The sequence below is a fragment of the Chaetomium fimeti genome, assembly GCF_033439085.1.
Source record: "Chaetomium fimeti strain CBS 168.71 chromosome Unknown B0H64scaffold_1, whole genome shotgun sequence".
Classification (NCBI taxonomy): Eukaryota; Fungi; Ascomycota; class Sordariomycetes; order Sordariales; family Chaetomiaceae; genus Chaetomium; species Chaetomium fimeti.
In genome coordinates this window covers 4056320-4075571 of record NW_026944329.1, presented here as the reverse complement: position 1 = coordinate 4075571, position 19252 = coordinate 4056320, and the positions used below count along the sequence as shown (strand labels likewise).

The following is a 19252-nucleotide window of genomic DNA, read 5'->3' as shown; positions in this document are numbered from 1 at the left end:
TCGATAAGAAAGCACCCCGCCATCCACCTCGTTGAAGCTCTGAAGAGGGGGGTCAAGCTTTGTGAGGTGTGCCCACCAACTTGCTCAGGCACGTCGGGGCTAGGCAAGCCATCTGTGCGTCTCCCTACGATTTGCACAAACCATGCAACGTTATGCCAATACCCAGCATGCCACACGATAACCTCGGGCGCTTACAAGTATGTACAATTCTTGAGGCCGCCAGCCTTCAAGACACAACTACGCAGTACTTACACGTTTAAGTCCCTAGTACCTAGGTAGCTCAACCATTTAATACGTAAAGTATATACGAAGCAAGGAATGTTAAAGAAGTGATTTTATTCCTTATCGAAGCTTCCATGTCACTTTCCCATAGTCGCCCCATAAGTTGGCTCTTCCTTCTCCTCGCATGTGGACGCTGATAATCTACTGCCGATGCCCCCCAACGCAACACCAACCGTCAGTCGGCATGATCCGAACCCGGGCCCGTCATCATGAGCTCGCCGTCACCCGCCTCCGCAAATGCTTCGAATAAAGTAAAGAGCGCAAGTTTAGAAGCAACCCCCCACCTCCGGGTGGAAGCCAGCTGTTGGTCACCTCTCACAAGTGATGCTTTGGAGTTGATATCTGAATAGTGACTGATTGCACATGCTGCATCAAGTGATCTGCACCAGATTCATCCGGCCGATTTTGCCAGATTGCCATCCCATGCTCGCTTCTGCAGTTGAATCTTGGGTCGAGGTGGGCCGTGGAAGCTCATGTCAGCCTGTCGGAACCGTCAGGCTCGCGATGTCATTCTTGCGCTTAATCTGTTAATCCCAAAATAGCAGGTTCGCTTGTGGGTATGATAGGAGAGCCATGCTAATACATGGCTGTCTTGTTGGGTGGAATGTGTAACCTCGAATTTGATTGTCACTCGTCCCCAGAACAGCCCCGAGTCGTGTAAAATCCCCCCCCCCCCCCGGGCCGCGGGCGGAAAACAACGGAGTTGGGTTCTGCTCTCAGCAACTGCGCCGTGCTCCTGATGTCTTTAAACTGCTTTCAGAGCGAAGCTAGCAACAAGCGAACCATGCACAATCAAGGCACGACCTGCGAGGGTCCCGTTTCGCCCATTCGAGGACGCTTGTGCGACGTCCAGTTGCACTCCGTGGGAGACCCGCTTTCCCGTCTTGTCTTGCTGCTTCAGACGTGAGACGAGGCCTTGCAGGTGCAGCTGCATCGGCAGGTTGGCTCGCGCATCGGGCCTGCACGTCTGGTGTGGGTCTACCGCAGGCCGAGTTTCTGTCTTCCACAAGCACCGGGCAGTAACGTGCCAGTGTGATAGTGGTGGTATCTCCGTGACATTGCACCCGGTATTTTCTCTCGGGTTTTTGTGCCTGTCCTCGTTTGCGGCACAGCAAATGCTACCCGTTGCCCCGCTTGCTTCTGCCTTCTCCAGATCTTCGAGGCCGATCACCGACATCCCGATATCAAGATGGATGATGCAAGGTGGAGGCCATCCCGTGCGCGTGATGGATGTTGCATCTTAGCGCCTGTTGGGTCTCCAGTCCCAACATCGTTTCCTGGAAAGACCCAGCCTTGGTTCTGGGCTCGGGCAGGGTTGGGAAACAAGAGACTGCGGTAAGGCTGGTTGGTGTACACAGTACCGCGGAGATTGGGTGGCACGGGAGTGGGCGGGTGTGGGAGCGCCGATCCATGGACCTGGCCATGGGCGAGGATGTGTGTTCCATGGCCGCCACGGTGTGGTCCCCTTGACCGCGGCTTTCGGTACATCTTTGGCCCAAGGAAGAAACAAGCCGTTCGGCAGATGGCACCCTCGGGACGACTGCTCGAAAGTGAGATGGTGTCGACCAGCGGATGACTTACATGAGCCCGCGAATGCGGCACGGCGAGGGATGGGTGAGTACCTCGGTGGGGAACGTCGATTCCACGAACCCACGGCCAGGCCACGGGCGAAGCGACCTCCCGGCCGGGCCACCTCCACCTGCTGCAGGAGCGGGAAGGGGCCGCCGCCAGGTGCTCGAGTGACAGATGCAAAAGCAAGGAGGAGGGGGGGAGCGGGTGCAGGTTCAGCGACCTCTCGGACGGGCAAATCGTGGAGAAGGTGGAACGCACGCCGCCAATCTGATGCCGATAAAATGGCCCACCCCTTTCCGTGGACGGAAGAACAACCTACTTGCAGCGGGCCACCGGGTCAGGGCAGGTGGGATGGAAGGCTGCGTGCTCTGCAGCGGTGGGTGGGTGTGTGCGTGGTGGTGTTCGATGGCGCCAATTTTCTCGATCCGATGCTTCGATGCCACAAATCTCGATTCTTGACTTTTCGAAAACCACAGTCTATTGGCGAGCGAATCGACAACGGCAAGAGAGTCTGCAGACCGGATGGATTCTGGAAACGGGGGGGATGTCTCGACACTTCCGGGGGCTGTGAGACTTGTCTCTCCCCCGCAGTCCAACGGAAGAGAGGAAAGGGTGTGGTTCGATCGAAGTGACCGGGGGAGCATTTTCATGATTTGCATAAAAGTGGCCCGTGTGTCAGCGCAGCTGCAGTTAAACGGCCAATCATATTTTACAAAAATTGAGCGCCAAGTTCCACCCGGTCACTCGCTTCCACCCCGGTCTAGTCTTGACTTGCGCCCCACCTGTCACCCCTCCCACCTCATGGCCAAGCTCTGGAGCCTTTCCGCCCCCTGCTGCATGCCCGCCGAGCACACCATCTTGTTCTCCATCCATGTTCTCCCCAGATTTCTCAAGGTTGGAAAGAATCGACACGCGCTAGGCGTGCTCTTTCCGCGTCACATGGCGCGACGTTGCGTTCTGTCAAGACTGTTGATTCAGTTTGAGATTCTCAGAAGTCATGAGAAGGTTGATTGTGCCTGTGTGTGGTAACATGGCCGACATGGTTGAAGTAACCGCAACTTTAGACCAAACGCGGGGTCTGATGTCGAATTTCGGAAAGAGGAAGCCCTCGCATCATGGCATGCCAAGGTGACCATCCTCCGGTGAGTCTGATTCGCCCTCATTTCGCAAAGACTCTGTGGCTGGTCCCGTCGCGTTGCCTTGCGCGTCTTCATCGCGCGGCCACCAGAACCCCGCGTTTTCCCCAAGGGTGGCTCAGTGGGCCAGCCTTTCTCACCTGGAAAGGCGGTCCGAACACGAGAAATATCTCACAAGCTCTGACTCGTCAAGGCCGGCGAGTTGGGACCGAGCCGAGAGTAAGCCTGCCATTTCAACGTGGTTTGCTCGGTCAATTTACTGTGTTCGTCGCCTCGGGAGACCCGGGTCGTCGTCACTCTCGTTGACCGCGTCTCCCGCCGCTGACCCCAAAGCGAGGAATCGCGCAGTTTCAGCCGTGGCGTCATCCGCGCTCCGGATCGCCGGGCAGCCGGCCAATCAAACCCGCATGAGCAAGACAATATTGGCAGCTGACGAACCGCCGCGGGCCTGGATGGCGAGCGGGAATCGAGCCTGCCTCCCTGTCCACCTGCAAGTCCACATCAAGATGCGTGCAACCGCAGCTTGATATCGCTTCCGTCTCCCGCGGAAGAAGGCGAAGGGCCGACGCAGTTGACCAGACTTCGTAACGGTTGCCGAATTCGTGGGGTTCGATGTGGAGATACTGAGACATACAGCTCGCAATCCGGCTCCTTCGACCGTGATCTTTCATGTGACAGGAATCAGATAGTGATTTTTGACCTGTCGGGTCCGGCTGCAGGCTGACCTCATCTCGAACGGCATGCGGTGCGACAAGACCTGCGCATGACTCAAAGTAAGCCGATTTCTCGACTCCGCGCGTGTGGAAAAGCCGCGCTGTCTTCTGCCTCGGGTCGTCGGGAATAAACAGATAACCAGATTTTATCCAAGAAACTCAGGGTTGAGCAAGAGCAAAAAGAAAAAAAGAAAAAGGAAAAGTGTCCCAGATTCCAGATCCTTTGCGAGTCCGTGTCGTGGAGGGGCAGGAGGGGTATTCCTATCGGAAAATACCTGGAAGCAAGGGGGTTTCTGGCTATCGGGTGATCTGATTGGATGCGGTCCAGGCGCCGACCCATGTTCAGCTCGCTGTGTCTTCAGAAGTGCTTTCCTTTTCCAGGTTCCAGCGACTGAACACCGTGACAGTGTAACTGATTGGATTCCAATACCCAGGCTGACTGAAAGATTTACCGAGAGCGCGAGTCAAGCCCACCTAAAGTTGTCTCGTTTGGTTCATTCCGCTTCAATTCCAGAAGCCAGCAAAAATTCCCGATTAGACGACCTTTTGCCCGCCAGCCTTACAGCAACCCATCTGTCTGTACATATGTAGGTACCTACATACATACAAACATCCCTTCCCGGCCTGCAGACGGCCGGCCGACAAACGCCCGCCGGGGTAATCTCAAGGCCGCCTACCTGCACAGCCGCTGCGGGGTTTTTGGGGTGGTGTTCTTCGGCTTAAGCCGACCGGCGGTTCGTTATCGGGAACGTCGCGAAAGGGATGGCCATTGCCCGAGCAGCTGGGAAATCTGAGATGACACCCTCTCTGGACTCTTGTCATATTTGGCGCTGTCGGGAGCTCGCACCTGACAGTTCAGGTGACAGCACCGCCGACTAACGAAGCCGAGAAGACTGGTCGTCCAGTCCTCTGACAGCTTTCGGATGGCGGGGACGCCGTCAGCAAGCAAGCAAACGGAGTCCCTTGCTCACCGGATCCGATCTGCAGCATGATTTGATCGTTTGCCACGGCACCCGCATCCTGTATTCATACCGACGACTTCGTACCATGGAGACCCCTTCCTTCGACCAAGTCCCGTGTCTGCGGGCTCCCTGCGGCGCATCATTTAGCGTCTTGAAACTGTTGCTCCCTCTCTTCTTCCTCTTGCCGAGTCTTCGTCATTCGGGTCCGAAGTTAAAAGTCTCGAGAGACTGAACCTTCATATTAGTCACACCCGCTTCCAAACCAGTCATCGTCTTGATCCGGCGGCACCTTGTCCTGACGCGGGGGTACCTCGGCACAGACGGGATACGTCCGGGTCGGTCGTACAAGGCTCCATTCCATGGTCTTGAATTTTGACTGCCCCTGTCGCGTTCTCCGTCTACCCCCGCCGTGTTCTCACGACTCGGCGAATGAAGCCAACGATTCGCGCTCTCTCGCAGGCTCAAGAGCAACCTCGGGGGATGCTTGTGCCTAACGTCATATCTCGGTGTTAAATACCAAGCATCCTTCTGAAGAGCTGCTGATAGTTCATCTGATGAGAAGGAGGGAGTGATCAACCGTTCATCTCGAGTCGCGGGCGCGGGCGAGCACCCATGCCCCCAGCTTACCCGCTGTCCCAACCCAAGGAAACCGGTTCCCAAAACGGGAGAGAGAAGGAAGCCGTCCCGCCCCTTCCAACACGACCCCTCTTTGCGCAGGAAGGGCGGATTCCCCGGCAAGGGATCCACATGGCGGTCCGAGGGAGAGGGCGCTAGGAGCACGCGCCGCATCTTGATATTGGACAAGGCAGTGTCGTGGGGACGTGGTGACGACTGAGAATTCGGATGACAACTCAGACACTGAAGGTGAGGTAGTGGAGGTAGTTATGTACAAGTACATACTATTATTGTGTAGTAGCGTTAGTTACCTAACTGACTAAGATCCCTCGAGTTTCGATCACAACTTGCTTGACGGATTTGGATGGTATCTTTTATGCCCTCGACATTCCGACTCTCGCTTGGATCAAACATATCACAAACATCTGGCCGTGAACCAGTCGGCCTCGGGCTGACAGGTATCGGTAGAGTGAGCGTTTTTGTCGTCCGAATTGGTGCTGCCGCAGCTCGTGTTAATGATGATAACACCGCGGCAGCCGTCAACAGATGAATGCAAGGGTGCCCCGCTCTGCCTTGCCGTAACAGGACAGGCGCCAAGCCATTGCCTGAACGGGACTAGCCCGGTCCCCGCGTGTGTCCTGCAGCCGTCCAGTTTCTTCGCAGCACTTTTTGAACCTGACAGGAGCCCATGGCACCCTGGAACCTTCCTCTGTACACGCCGCCCGTGGCAAAGACCCGAAGCCGACGCGAAAGTGCTTTTCAAAACCTGAGCTCCCCAGCAGGGAAGTCGATGAGTAAAAGGAGGAGGCGACAAATCAAGAGGAAAAGCACGCACCCTGCCTGCCTCCCGCGTCCCTGCCTTTTTTTATAACTTTTACCCTTCCATTCGACACCCGACACCCGACTCCCTGGAGCAGCAGCCCGTGGATTTGCACCAACCACATGCACGAGCATTCCTGGTCTGCACCACCCAGCAGCGCGCGCGCCCGTGCATTCCACTGGCATTCCACACGGGGACGTTTTGAGAACCAAGGAAGGAAGAAGCTCTGACGACCTTTGCTTTTTGGCTGGTGTCGCCCCTCCCTCCACACCCCAAGCAAAAGCCAGCCCAACTATATCAAGACACGTCGTGTCGCAGACCCATCGACGTGTGGTCGACGTCGACGGCACCGATGTACGCTGCACAGCCCAACGGCGCCGATAGTGCTACAATCAATCCAGCCGCGCTCAACACAGGTGCGTCACTGGAACTGTTCCTTTTGATACTGCTGTTTTATCCCCCCCCCCTCCCTTGTTGCGCCGAGCATGCGAGAGCTGTGCGCGTATTCGCAGCCTCCGAGCTCCTGTGGTCCCGCGATTCGCGAATGTGCACCATCCAGGATTCTTTTCTTCTCGTTCGCGTTGCTTGAGGCGCCGGGCCATCGAGCATCATCTCGGTTCTTCCATCACATCATCGAGGCTTCGACCTAATGCGCCTGTTCATCTCTTTGTTGCCCATCATGTCGTCGCATCGTTCCCCGATGGGGCCTGCGCGCGTCCTTCACCTGGGCTCTTTGCCCCGCCCGCCGCTCGACGCGCAATGCTAACCTCAGTCCGGCGCAGACCTGATCGATCCTCCCTCGCGAGGCGTCAAGCGGAGCCGTTCCCCCGACGACTTCGGGGAAGCAGGGCCGCTAGGTTCGGCTGGTGATGACGGTATGTTGTGTTCGTTGTGTTCGTCTCTGTGTCGCTGAAGCTCCCTTCAACTGAATCGGCCGTTCCTGCGTCGCACCCCACTGGCCGTGCGACCCCCGCGCGTATGACCCGCGATCACAGGCTGACGAAGCCGTGCGCGCTTTTAGGTGGTGACAAACCGAGGAAAAGAGGCAGACCGATGAAGTCCCGAACATCCGGGGGCGTCCCCGAGACCGCCGTCCCGGCAGCTCTCCCGCCCCTCCCGCCTACCCCCCAGACACTCCCACCGCAAACACCCCAGAGCCAAAATGCGCCCTTGCCGGCCCAGACGCCCACCTACGCACCGCCTCAAGCGTCGCCCCCCAAGTCGACCCCGACAAAGTCCACGCTGAAGGCGCTCCCGACCGTACGCGACCACACGACGGACCAGCTCGGTCCCGGCGGGGACGAGTACCTGCCGCGGGAGATCGACGAGGCCGGAGAGAAGAAGGTGATGCCCAACGGCCAGCTCACCGGGAATCGCGAATACCGTTGCCGGACCTTCCTCGTCCCGAACCGCGGAGATAAGCTGTTTATGCTCGCCACCGAATGCGCGCGCGTCCTCGGATACCGGGACTCGTATCTGCTCTTCAACAAGAACAGGTCGTTGTTCAAGATCATTGCGAGTCAGGTCGAGAAGGATGATTTGGTGAACCAGGAAATTCTCCCTTTCTCCTACCGGTCACGCCAGATCGCCATCGTGACGGCGAGGAGCATGTTCCGCCAATTCGGGAGCCGCGTCATTGTGAATGGGAGGAGGGTCCGCGACGACTATTGGGAAACCAAGGCGCGCAAGCAAGGCTTCACAGAGGCCGACCCGGCAGGTGAGAAGCGGCCGGGCGCCTCCAAGGCGCGCGAGGCCGAGGCGAACCACAGCACGTCGATCCTTGGAGCGCCCCATGGCGAGATCGTCTACAGTACCAACCCGGGCCAATTCGGCGGTGGACCCCAACCGCAACTCGTTCAACCAGGTATGCTTGGAGGACCGCCAGGAAGCTCGACCAGAATGCCTGTGATAACACTAGGACCAGACTACAGCGATACACGGAGCCGGGACTATTCCAGCATCTTGAAGACGGGCCCACGGCAGGAGATCACCGGGCCACCTTACCAGGACCGGATCCAGCCGTCTCCCATTTCGGAATTGCATGCCCAGGCCCATCACGCGGCCGAGTTCAACCGGTCTGTCAACCAGCAGCGGGATATGCGCAGTGATTACATGCAGAGCATTTGGCGGAGACCGCACGAGCAGCCCCCTCCAACGACGCTGAGCCAGCCCGTCACCTCAACCGACGCCACCGTGCCGACCACCCGCGCCGGCCCAGCATCCCACAGCAGCACCAGTAACCTGCAGCAGCCCAGCATCGTTCCCAACCAGAGCCCCTTGATGATGTCGGCCGCCCCCTACTCGCAGCCCATCCACGCACAGAACCCGGTCGGCCAGAACACACTGAGAGGTATCGCCCACGACCCAGCCCAGAGCACGTCGAGACCGGCATACCCGCCTTCGGGCTCCGCCGGCACCCTGCCGCAGACCTCGCAAAACTACAGCTACTCGCAGCCCCAGATGTGGCCCCCCACGCCCCAAACGCCCCAGCACGGCTACCCTGCCTACACGACCCAGTCTCAGCCCTCTCCTCACCCGCAGCAGTCGCCCGCTCCGCAACTGCGACACTCGAGCAGCTCGGGCCCGGTGCAGCCGGGTGGCGGCATGTCATACCCGGGAATGCCGGGCATGGGCCAGGGGTACGGAGGCGCGCCGGCGCAAGGGATGTATTCGGCGGACCAGACCCCGCGACAGTATATGCAGCAGAGCCCGCAGGCGCCGGCCGTCACCCAGGCCTGGTCGCAGCAGCAGGCGCCGGGGCAGTGGTGGGCTAATCAGCCTCAGTGAGCGTCGTCCTGAAAAGACAGCGCTAGGGCCCATATACTGTTGACTCGGTCCGCCGCGAGATGGGTGACTGGCTGGTTAGGTAACGATGCGCGCTGGACGGTTGTTGATACCCAGGGCAGTTTCTCTTCTGGCAGGCGGGGTTCTCCCCAACTTTTTTGACTGGTTCAGGCATCATGCGTTACTGGACGGGAAGGCAAATTGCTTTTCAAGGAAGGGTGCAGTCGGCTTGCAGCATTCGGGCCGGGCAGGTGAGGGTATCAGTCCGGGGGATAGAGGAGTCTGGCGAGGGCATATTTCACCAGTTCTGTTTTCTATGATACCTCGCTCTTTTTTCTTTATTTCTTAGTTTCGGTATTCCTACCTTTTCGGCGCCCCGCCCGTCGCCGACTCTTCACGATACCCATGACGGACCCGACGCCAAACAACACGGTTTACGACTGTCTGGTTGACGATTTTGGATTATCTAACGCCATATTCGACCCCCGGCGCCGGCGAACCTGGGCTTGTCTGGAGGGAGGTGGCAGGTTCGGACTCAACACACTTTTCGTCTTTCTATATCCGCCATTCTTATCGCCACCATCCATCCATCCCTCTTCCAACCTTTTTTAAGTACATCATTTATTGTCATTACGCTTGTCATGGAGGGTTGGTTACGTGTCGGCTGGCTGATGCTGGGGAGACTTGGGAGGCACACATGATGGGGTTTTTCTCTTGTGCTGAAATTGTACCGCCGCCCGTCTTAACCGTTTTGTGTTTGGTCGAGCCATTAACTTTCTCTTCGTTGCGTGTTGTTTACAACTTATTTACTTTTACCCACCTCTTGGTTCTTCTAAACGCATTCGAACCTGAGCTGGGGCTTCTGTTTTTGTGCTACCCACCCGAGGGAGCATTGCTGGAGATTTCGTCATCATCCCATACCCGTGTTCTGTCTGCCGTTCACGCCGTCTACATTCGAGGCGTGTTTTTGTGCGCGTTGCTGTGTTTGGACAAACTTACATCGCTATGTGAGGGGTCGAGTTCCGGTTTTGGATATGTGACCATGGTGGATTGGCTCGGTTCGGGGTTGGGTTCGGTTTAGTCCTCTCGTCTTCGGTTTCGTTCACATCTGTCTCTCTTGTCGTGTTCTGCATGGAAATGGGTGGCTGGGACGTGTTTGGGCCGGGCGGGAATATTGATCACTCGTAACTTGGATGGCGATTTTGGGCGGTAACACGTGGGCGAGCAGAGCACATTGGATAATATACGCATTCCTTTTAACTAGCGTTCCCTGTTCAGACCGAAGGTGGTATGTTTGAGAGCAACGCATCTGTCCCTTCTATTGGGCAGTAACTTGCACGGAGGCCCGATGTTTGCTCCCACGCCGGCGTAGCTGGAGCAAACAAGTACAGCATGTGACTCGAGGACATCCGTCCATAGCATCGCAGCGGCCGCCCGACCGTCTGTCATTTCTTTTTATTGTTTATTTTTTTATTTTCAGTTTTCTGTGGAACTTGACCGCTCCGATCTTGATCAACGATCCGGTTTTCTAGCATCGCAACCCTCGGCGTCCCCGTGATGGTTTTCGAGATGCCGTATCCCTGCTAGACGAGACCGGTGGACTTGGTCTAAGTCACTTGACTCGAAAGATGAAGTCACCGGGCTGCCCAACACGGTTTCGACAATGCAACTGTACGAAAGCCTGGACCGCAGAACTCCAACGTGGTAGGCCACGGAATGGCCGACATTTCGCCGATGTCTCGCCTCGGACGATGGGTGATAGGTGATGGGCGACTGTTTTGTTTTTGTTGTTGTTATGCACCTGGAATCGAGGAACACGAACACTTCGATGGCGGAGTGTGAGTCTAGAAAGCGACGGTTTTATATACCCCCGCCGTAGAAAACAAAACGGGACCACCTGCAGCGTTACCGCACGAGGACAAAACTGATACTCGAATGATTATCATTTTATTCCGTCCAGTCCCGTAGCGTAACCTGCCACCGGCAAAGCGCAAGTCCCCGCCCACTGCCCAACTAAACAGTACAGACGGACAGGCGCAAGCGAGCAACTCCGTCCCTACAACCGCGCGTTTTCCAACATGTTCCTCCCACCCCGTAGACCCGACCCGACCTGCCCTGCCCCGGCGCGCCCAACACCCCCCGCCTAATCACTATCATCATCCAGCGCCTCGTCCTCCTCCACCCTCTTCGCCCGCTCCTCCAACTCATCCCCCCTCCCCTCCGCACCCTCCCCATCCTCATCGTCCTCATCGTCCTCCTCTTCATCCTCTTCTTCCTCCTCCTCTTCCTCATCCTCCTCTTCCTCCTGCTCCTCCTCCTCCGGCACGGTCTCCGCATCCGACACCTCCTCCTCCCCATCCACCTCCATCCGCGCCCCACCCACACCCCCACCAACAACACTCGAATCGAGCCTCGCCTTCTTCGCCGCGCGCACCTCCCCACCGGAGCCGGATCCGGAGCCCGCGCCCGCGCCCGGAGCGACATCGCGCTGCGACAGCACGCTGCGGTCGACCTCGGTCTCGGTCTCGTCGCCGTCGTTTCCGCCGTCGCCGCCGAGTGTGGTCGAGCCCGTGCTCATCATGGAGACGTCGGCTGCGCCGCCGCTGCCGCCGGCGTCGGTTGTCATGGACTGGTCGGCGGGGTCGCCGCTGCTGGGGCCGCCGGCTTTTTTGGCGGCGGCGACTTTTTTGCGGTAGGTGGAGCGTTTGGAGGTTTGGACTTCGTTGAATTCTGTTTTTTTTTTTTTTTTGTATTAGTTGGGGGTGGGGGGTGGTGGTGGTGATTTGTAGTGGGAGGGAGGGCGGGGCATACTAGCAAACTCAGCCTCGAGCCGTTCGCGCATGAAGCCGTATTCGATCTCGTCTAGGGCTTTGAAGACGTCGGCGGGGTTGATTGTTTTCTTGTTGGAGCCGACTGTGAAATCGTTTGCGCTGCGGTTGGTTCCTGTTAGATACCCCTCTCTCTCTTTCTCCCCGAAATTTGGGATAGGGTAACAGAGACGTACGCGTTGGCTAGGTGGCTAATAAACACCGTCGCGCTCTTGGTTAGCGCTAGTATGGCATTGGCTTGTATCTGTGTGTTGGGCGGTAGCACGCCCTTTGCCAACCGGGTGATGATGGACTTGGGCAGCGTTAGGTCCTACGGCCGTGTCCAGTTGATTAGCCTTGGTCCGTGTTGAAACTCTGAAACCGCCGTGCGCACCTCGATTGTTAACGTATCCCTCTCCCTCTCCCGTTCCCTTTCCCTTTCCTTGTCCTTGTCCTTCTTATCGCCAGGCTGTTGCGGGCCAGGCGTTGAGCCGGACACCGAGGGTTCTGCTATTGCTGATGCCGCTGGTGCTGCTGGTTCCGGGGCGGGGGACTCTGTAGTCATGGCACTATCTTCGTCGGCGAGCACAAACCTTGCCACAGACACGTCGCTCCGACGAGCATCGCTCTTACGTGAGGGCATGGCGATGGCTTGGATCTCGGCGGGATAGGGGGGGGGATTATATCGAAGATAATGTCGCTGTTGACTCGGTGATTCTCGAGGGGCGAGGAATTATGACACGGGTTCGAGGTGGTCAATTGCTCGTGAGTACGAGTTTGGCGTGATGTTCGTCACTTGCGACTCGCAGGTCAGGTCGCAGGTCGCAGGGTAGCGGTCAGTTGTGGGGAAGGAAGTCAAAATTGTGGCGCGTCGCGCTGTAAATCGACGCGTAAATGGGTTTAGTTAGGGGGTCATAGCTTCATTTCGACGAGTTACGAATATTGGTCACTTTTCTCTCTTCTTCAAACTCCCCACAACCTCTATGTTTTCTCCCATCTCTCAAAAATAAGCCCATTGCGCTATTTGACAGGCAATTGGCCCCGAGTGTAAGATCATAAATGCCCTTCGTTGTGGCGGCCCATCTCTTGATTGATTTCTTTTGTGCGGAAGCTATATTGCATCGGGTTAGGGTTCAATCCAGGGGCGATTTGACCATGAATAGGGGCACATCTCATCACTCGACAGACACCAGTTATTCCGCTTTGGTTATATCCTTTCTTATTTCTGAACTATCGAGATGCTCCGGCCCTTTTCCCTTTTCTTCACTTGAAGTGCCCTTCTAAATCCAAGCATGGAAAAGCTGCTGGCAATCCTCAGCCCGATCCCAGATCCGCATCTGCCCCCCGCTCGGCCTTGGAAGCCCACCGTTTCAGGTTCCGGAGCAGGAAGGCCTCCCATTTGACGAGGAAGAGCTGTCTGTATGCAAGCTAAAATGTCTCATCACAATGGGACGGCGTTTCTGGATCGGGGCGCATCGGATTCCATATTTGGTTGACCATCTCGGTATCTATACATAGGTAACATGTACAACTTGTGATGATGCGGAGAGTGGCAACAAGACGGGAGACGCATGTCTCAGTAAGGCTGATGAAGTTTGTCCCATTTCTTTCATCTGATGTGCTTTCAAAAGCATCATCAGTGTGTATCGTTCTGCCAGTAACAGATAGGTAGCTATTCATCCGTCCAAGTAGATTGGCCGTCCAGGCCATCGAGAACCAAGTTCTCCTTCCTCAAGCGCTAGTCGGGGTATATCCATCACCTTCGTCACTCATAACACTGATCCAGCCATCTGAAAAGAAAAAGAAAAAAGGCCTCGAGCCCCTAGTGAGCAATTTGCTCACTCACCCCTCGAGCCGCTCCGCTGGAGTCAGCATCCAGGGAGGAAGAAAAGTGATGTGCCAAGAAAAACAGGCGCCAGCGGGATCAGTCCCCCAGCCTGGTGAAGAGTGTGTGGCCATGTGCAAAGGCACAGAGAGCCTTACATGATCGGTCATAACAAAATGTGTGTTGTGCGGCCCCCTTAGCCAATAGCCCTCCCAATCTCGCCCTCGCCAGGGAACCTCGGGCGGGCCGGGGACAGCCCCCCGAACAACGCCTCGTCTCCAAAGGATAGCCTCGGCGGGATGGAGGACGACGAGTACACTCTCGAGTGACTGCCCCGGGGCCCGCTGTGGCTCCTCGAGTGCTCCCTGCTATGCTGTGCATGATCATGGGAATACCGGGGCGAGAGCTCCAGGTCGGACCCGGTGCGTGACCCGCCGCCTGAGGCGTAGTAGTACTCGCCGAAACTGCGGGTGCTGCTACGCGAGCTGCGAGCTCTCGCATGCTGAGCCCTCCGGCCCATGGCCGAATTGGGCGGAAGCTTGGAAAGGCGTCGGGAAGAGGTGCGTTTCGGGCAGAAAATAAAGGGCTCGTCGCCGGGGACGGACTCGTCCGTCAGTCCCGCGCGGGCGTTGGGTGCTCGGGCTTGAATAGGGGTCTGCGGGAGGGTTTTGTCGAAACTTGTCTTGCCGCTGTAGGCGGGGTGGTTCTGGGCGAAGGAGCGGCGGGACTCGGCATCGGTTGACTGACGGGTCCCTTGCGCATCGTGCGGTCTGTTGTAGACGATCACGCTCGGCGGCTTCTTCACAGAGCTTGTCGACGGGTGCTTCGCGTGCGACGGAGCACCCGTCTCCTTGTTGAAGGCCGCGTCGGCCTCAACGTCGGTATCGCCAGCCGGGAACCTGGTCTCCTTTTCATCTCTGGGCGATTTCCATCTCTCGATCTCGTCGTCATCGATGGGTGAGACGCCACGTGAGAGGAAAGGCAGCCGGCGTTGCCGCCTTCTCCGCCACAGGAATAACCCCCCTAGTATCAACGCTAACCCCACCGCTGAGAGGATGGTGCTCAGGCTGATGACGAGCGTCCTGTGACTCCCGATTCCAGAGTCGCCCTCATTCGAAGGCACAGAAATATCAGTCGCGGACGGGGTTGCGGTTTCGAAGTTGGTGGTGTCTGTGGGCATAGTATCGGTCATCGGGCCTTCTCCAGACAGTTGCCGGTCTACCGTGCTCGAAGGCAGCGAGTTACCAGCATCTGGAGGGGTAGTGGGTAGGCCCGTGGATAGCGGTACAGCGCTAGCCGGAGGCCCGGAGAAAGTGGGCGAGGGCGGTCCTGTTGCTCCTGGGACCGAAAGAATTAGTCTCGTTGTCGCCGCTTCGATGCTCGAGATCAACCACGGTGGTGGGCCCTTCCATTGCCGGGGCTCGATCAAAAGCCCAGCTCGAACTTCCGAGTGCTGGTCCAGACCACGAATCACCACTGGCAACGCCTCAACCAGCCATCCAAATACTGCCGTGCAAAGCAGCGCCAGCAGCATTGGCCCGGTCATGGTGCATACATTCCCGGGATAGACAGTGAGTGGTCTTGGAGGAGGCGGGATGAGGGGTCGAGGGAAGACAGCATGCCCGATGCTAGCTAGCCATTGGGCAAATCCAAGCTCGGGTATGCCTCTTTCGCACGCCGGGAAGCAAGGTGGAAGGTGAAGAGAGGCAATTGTCAAGAATGGAAATGGGAGACAAACGTGGTCGAGGCAACTCAGACTGAGAGACCCAACAGCTCGAGAAGCTGAACGGGCATCGGTCCGGGGCACAGAGGCCTTGGTTCGAGTCGGAGGGACCTCGAGCGGGAACGAGGGACAAGAAGTAGACGGAGAGGGAAGCTCCCGCGTCTATATCCAGATGCCCTTATTAGAGATAAGGATGGGGGTCACCACGGCACGGTGAGGAGGAGGGAGGGTGGCCTGCCGAGCCATCATAAAAAGTATCCTGGACGTGGAAAGCTGGGTGAGTCGGCAGATATACCCCGTGTGCTCGAGCCCACTCCACAGTCCGCAGTCCACACCCACACTGGACTGGTTTGGTTGGCGAAGCCCCCCATCCCCTCTCTTTTTTACCAAGCAACTCACTACCCCCCATGCCCAGTTGCCCACACACACGCGGACTGCACCATGGCCGCCCAGGCTGGGGCTGGGGACCACTTTCGGTGCCACGGTGGTGTGTCAGTGTGCGGGCTCCACGCACGCTAGTGGGAACGACGTGCATTGGGAAAGAGGCGTGCAGCAAGGGCGATGATGGGCTGGGATGGCTGTGATGGTCGGTTGTGATGGCTGTGACGGGCTTGAATTGGCGTGAAAATGGCTGAGCCCTGGGTGCGGTGTGTTGGCGGCGGTCGTTACCAACGGACGACTTCCGAGAGGCACACAATCACCACTGGAATTGTCCAGGAAAGCGATCCGCGTACTGCCGCGCAGGTTTCTGAAACGCCGCTGTCTTGAGTAACCCGGGCCTTATCGCTGGGGATTGGCGTGTGTTGCAGGAAGTGCTTGCAGATGTGGTGGGTGCGTTGGTGGCTGGGCCAGCCAAACAGGGCAATCAACGGTCTCGGCGACAGACCCCCGTCAAGTTCAGTTCAGGGACAGGGGCGGTACGTTGGTACAATCCACGCACAGTCCAAAATACTTGGTACGATCGACCGTGGGAAAGGGGGGGGATTGGGGAATGGTGACATTCACCAGCACACATGGCGTGCACATGGATTGACCTGCGCTTGCGCATTGGGCAGACCGAGAGATGGCAGAATGGCAGAATTGATGAATGGGGCGAGGAAGCCGCTCGGAAAGGTCGGAAGAAGCTGCAGTCGTAATGTCATCTCGTGCGAGCACAAACAACCCTCTCTCCAGAGTGAGGTTCTCGGCGAGGTGCCCGGGGCTTGTGTGCCCCTCCGCCCGAGATCCGAGAGAGACTCGACGGATTCGATTTCGAGTCCGCGAGATCAGCGGGTCTCGAGGATTTGTCACCCTATCAAAGATCCCGAGTCTGCGACAAAACTTGCCTCGTGGTGTGTGTCGTGTCTCGGGCTTTTCTCAGGAATTTTTCTCGTCGGGAGCGGCGGTCAGGAAGCGGTGAAGGCCCTGTCTTGCCCCCGCCTCTCTTGCGTGCCTGCCATCGAAAAGACGCGTGAAGTGGAGTGGTGGTTCGTTGTTTCCTGTTCCTGAAACTTTGAGATCCCAGTAAATTCCCGTAATTACCGGGGAGCAGTGGATCAGATACGTGGTCTGTGCGCGCCGAAGCGGGGGATCGCCTTTCCAGAAACAGGTGGGTGCCCAGAACCCTGTGAGCCTGCCGAGCCTGCCAGGAACCGCTTCGCTTGAGACGACACGCTAACAAAAATCCGATGGCACCTCAACTTCGTCCAATTCTCTTTTGGAGATGGTTCCTGCATGCCCCCAAAGTGGCAGCCAACCAACGCCTTCGTATTCACCGTTCTGACAGGGCTCTTGATGTCAGAAGACCGCTCTTGTGGAGGGTTATTGTCGCACCAGAAGAATCTGAACCAGAACAAACCCGCTTGTCGTGATCGGACTTGGTATTTTTTCCTGCTGCTCAGAGCGGAAACTCTCTCTTCCGCTGCAGCCGCGATGCGTCTGGAATAATAAGGAACCTACAGGATCCTCATTTCTCTGTCCCGCCTGCCGATTTAGAAGCAGACCGTGCGCTGCAGCGCGACCTTCCCGTCACGAAGCAAGAGGCGTCCCTGCGCTTAGCAGCCGCCGGGGCGGCAGGCGACACCAGTCGGAATGCTACTCGGTTTTTGTCATCAGGCCGTGCCCGCAGATGGAATGGAAGCGCTGGCTGCCGTCCTGCACAATCTAGCACGGTCCCTCGGCCTTACTCTCGAAGATCTGCGAATGCGGCAGAGCATCCCAAATCATGGTTTCGATCATGGTTCCGATTCAACCTTTCGGGACCTATTCTAAGCTGTGAAAGATCGGAGGTTTGTCGGGCGAGGCCTGTTTCCGCTCCCGTCTTTTGGCGTCCCGTCTCCCGAGTGGCTTGATGGGATTCGCTGTTGTTGGCGCGCAAAAAATACAAGGCAAACCTCACAAGCGTGTCTTGAGCGGAATTATGCGATGGTAACCACCCCGCAATCGCGGAACTCGCACTCATATCTCACCCCGCTCGTTCCGTCCGGCATGATATCGATGGAGCGCTGCAAATCAAATCCTGGGCGCTTGCGGGATTCTGCGAAAAGGCACGACATGGGGGCAGTAACTTCCAAAGCTCCCCTCAACCCGATACTCCCATTCCAGTCGCTTCGAGTGGATGAGTGGGCGGCCCTACAATCTTTCTTGATCCCCCCCCCCCCCCTCTCTCTCCTGCTAGGTTCACGGATCACGGTGAACATCGGCGGGCCGCCCCTTCCCTAGCCATTCATGCCCCAGCGATGGTCGAAACTTCGAAAGAGGGGCCACCCCGCAGGGCCGCAGGAGTTCCTCCGTGACGTGGCCAGGAATGTGAGGGCCGACAGATCGAGCTCCCAAACCAATCAGCTACATCAGATGCAAGACATCTGTTCAGCCCCGGATAAGGCTCACACCTTGCATTACACCTTTTTGGATCCAGGCACCTCCGTCCCGCAACTGGCTCGACATGCGGGGTTGGTCGCCATGCCGAGTCCGGAACATGCTTCGGAGCTGGTCTCGAGGCATTTGATTCGTCGGGACTACGGGTAGAGCTGAAACTCGGGCACAAGATGGAGGTTGACCACCTCGTTGTCGGATGCAGCCCGAAAGGGGAGTTGGGTGTCGGGGCCGACTAACAGGCGGGCTCGGTGGAGGCGATGAAGGGATGCTTGACAGTTCTGCACGGAAAATCCTAGGACTGGAGACGCCTCATCGCCATGGCCGCTTCATGTTGTTTTGGATCACATCCATGTTCTGGATCTGGGATTCAATCTCGTTGGTCCATCTCGCCGCGGCTCGTTTATTCGAGACGGCTTGGGGCCGACCTCTCCACTCAGCCCTGCGATCTCCAACAACTGGTTCATGCGAATTCGAGGCCACGGCATTTGCCTCAACCAGATTCCTGGAACCTGTCGCATCATCAAGCCAAAGAGTCAAGAGACCGGTTCACAGACCTCGTTGCTGACCACCCCAAATCCGCCGGACACCCTCCACCATCGCGGTTTCTTCGGCAGATGCCAAAACACGCTCCTAAAACATTGCTTGGGTCTGGGAGCATAACGAGCTCCATAATCGGAAACAGGAAGCTGCTAACATGCTGACACAGTCTCGGGTAGAGTGCGGTACGTTCTCGGGAGTTGTGAATCTGATCCAACTACTCAGCTACCGCCCGTCAAAGCAATTCCAGTCGATTATGCCGGGCAGGCGGGAGGAGGCATGAGAGGATCACGACAGGTCCTTCACGCGGTAGATCACATGACGGCCATGGTGCTGCAAGATCGAGGCGTTCTGCATAGCATTCGAACCGAGCCTGTGTTGGGCCGTGGTGCTGACGCTCACAGCAACCCAAGGAGAGGCGCAGCTTCATGGCGACCTGTGGATCGTTGCCCATGAGGTGCGACCACACCAGCTGCCCCGAAGGGGTACATACATGGCGTACTCGTGCTGTGCCGCCCCGACGCCCATCGCTGCACCGATGGTGTGCAATGGGAACCTGCATCTCTCAGCGCGCAGCATGAGTTCTTGCTCTAGGGGGGCCATTGGGCTTGAACCTGGGC

At 57.5% G+C, this 19252-nt stretch overlaps 5 protein-coding genes across 5 annotated transcripts; 2 read left to right on the top strand and 3 right to left on the bottom strand.

Moving 5' to 3' along the window:
• Positions 1 to 4692: 4692 nt before the first annotated feature.
• Positions 4693 to 5624, bottom strand: B0H64DRAFT_31078 (uncharacterized protein). Its single transcript, XM_062800149.1, has one exon. The coding sequence runs from the start codon at positions 5452 to 5454 to the stop codon at positions 4861 to 4863; it is 594 nt and encodes a 197-aa protein (XP_062664625.1). The 5' UTR covers positions 5455 to 5624; the 3' UTR covers positions 4693 to 4860.
• An 828-nt stretch (positions 5625 to 6452) lies between these two features.
• B0H64DRAFT_414741 (chromatin remodelling complex Rsc7/Swp82 subunit-domain-containing protein) lies at positions 6453 to 8887 on the top strand (the record flags this gene model as incomplete). Its single annotated transcript, XM_062805055.1, has 3 exons — positions 6453 to 6516; positions 6883 to 6975; positions 7122 to 8887. The coding sequence occupies 3 exons, from the start codon at positions 6453 to 6455 to the stop codon at positions 8885 to 8887; spliced, it is 1923 nt and encodes a 640-aa protein (XP_062664624.1).
• Positions 8888 to 11027: 2140 nt separating this feature from the next.
• On the bottom strand, positions 11028 to 12568 carry B0H64DRAFT_429035 (uncharacterized protein; the record flags this gene model as incomplete). The annotated part of the gene is made up of 4 exons (XM_062805875.1): positions 12086 to 12568; positions 11889 to 12022; positions 11696 to 11814; positions 11028 to 11614 (listed from the first exon to the last, which is right to left on the bottom strand). Exons 1-4 carry the CDS (start codon positions 12332 to 12334, stop codon positions 11028 to 11030), a joined length of 1089 nt encoding a protein of 362 aa, XP_062664623.1. The 5' UTR covers positions 12335 to 12568.
• A 30-nt stretch (positions 12569 to 12598) lies between these two features.
• Positions 12599 to 13265, top strand: B0H64DRAFT_382622 (uncharacterized protein). Its single transcript, XM_062802890.1, has one exon. It carries the CDS (start codon positions 12751 to 12753, stop codon positions 12973 to 12975), a length of 225 nt encoding a protein of 74 aa, XP_062664622.1. The 5' UTR covers positions 12599 to 12750; the 3' UTR covers positions 12976 to 13265.
• A 291-nt stretch (positions 13266 to 13556) lies between these two features.
• On the bottom strand, positions 13557 to 15241 carry B0H64DRAFT_31027 (uncharacterized protein). Its single transcript, XM_062800145.1, has one exon. It carries the CDS (start codon positions 15060 to 15062, stop codon positions 13713 to 13715), a length of 1350 nt encoding a protein of 449 aa, XP_062664621.1. The 5' UTR covers positions 15063 to 15241; the 3' UTR covers positions 13557 to 13712.
• Between the last annotated feature and the right edge of the window lie 4011 nt (positions 15242 to 19252).

Bases quoted from the DNA above. Each gene is read 5' to 3' on its own strand.
- B0H64DRAFT_31078 (XM_062800149.1), bottom strand. From the start codon at position 5,454: ATGCGGCGCGTGCTCCTAGCGCCCTCTCCCTCGGACCGCCATGTGGAT.
- B0H64DRAFT_382622 (XM_062802890.1), top strand. From the start codon at position 12,751: ATGCCCTTCGTTGTGGCGGCCCATCTCTTGATTGATTTCTTTTGTGCG.
- B0H64DRAFT_31027 (XM_062800145.1), bottom strand. From the start codon at position 15,062: ATGACCGGGCCAATGCTGCTGGCGCTGCTTTGCACGGCAGTATTTGGA.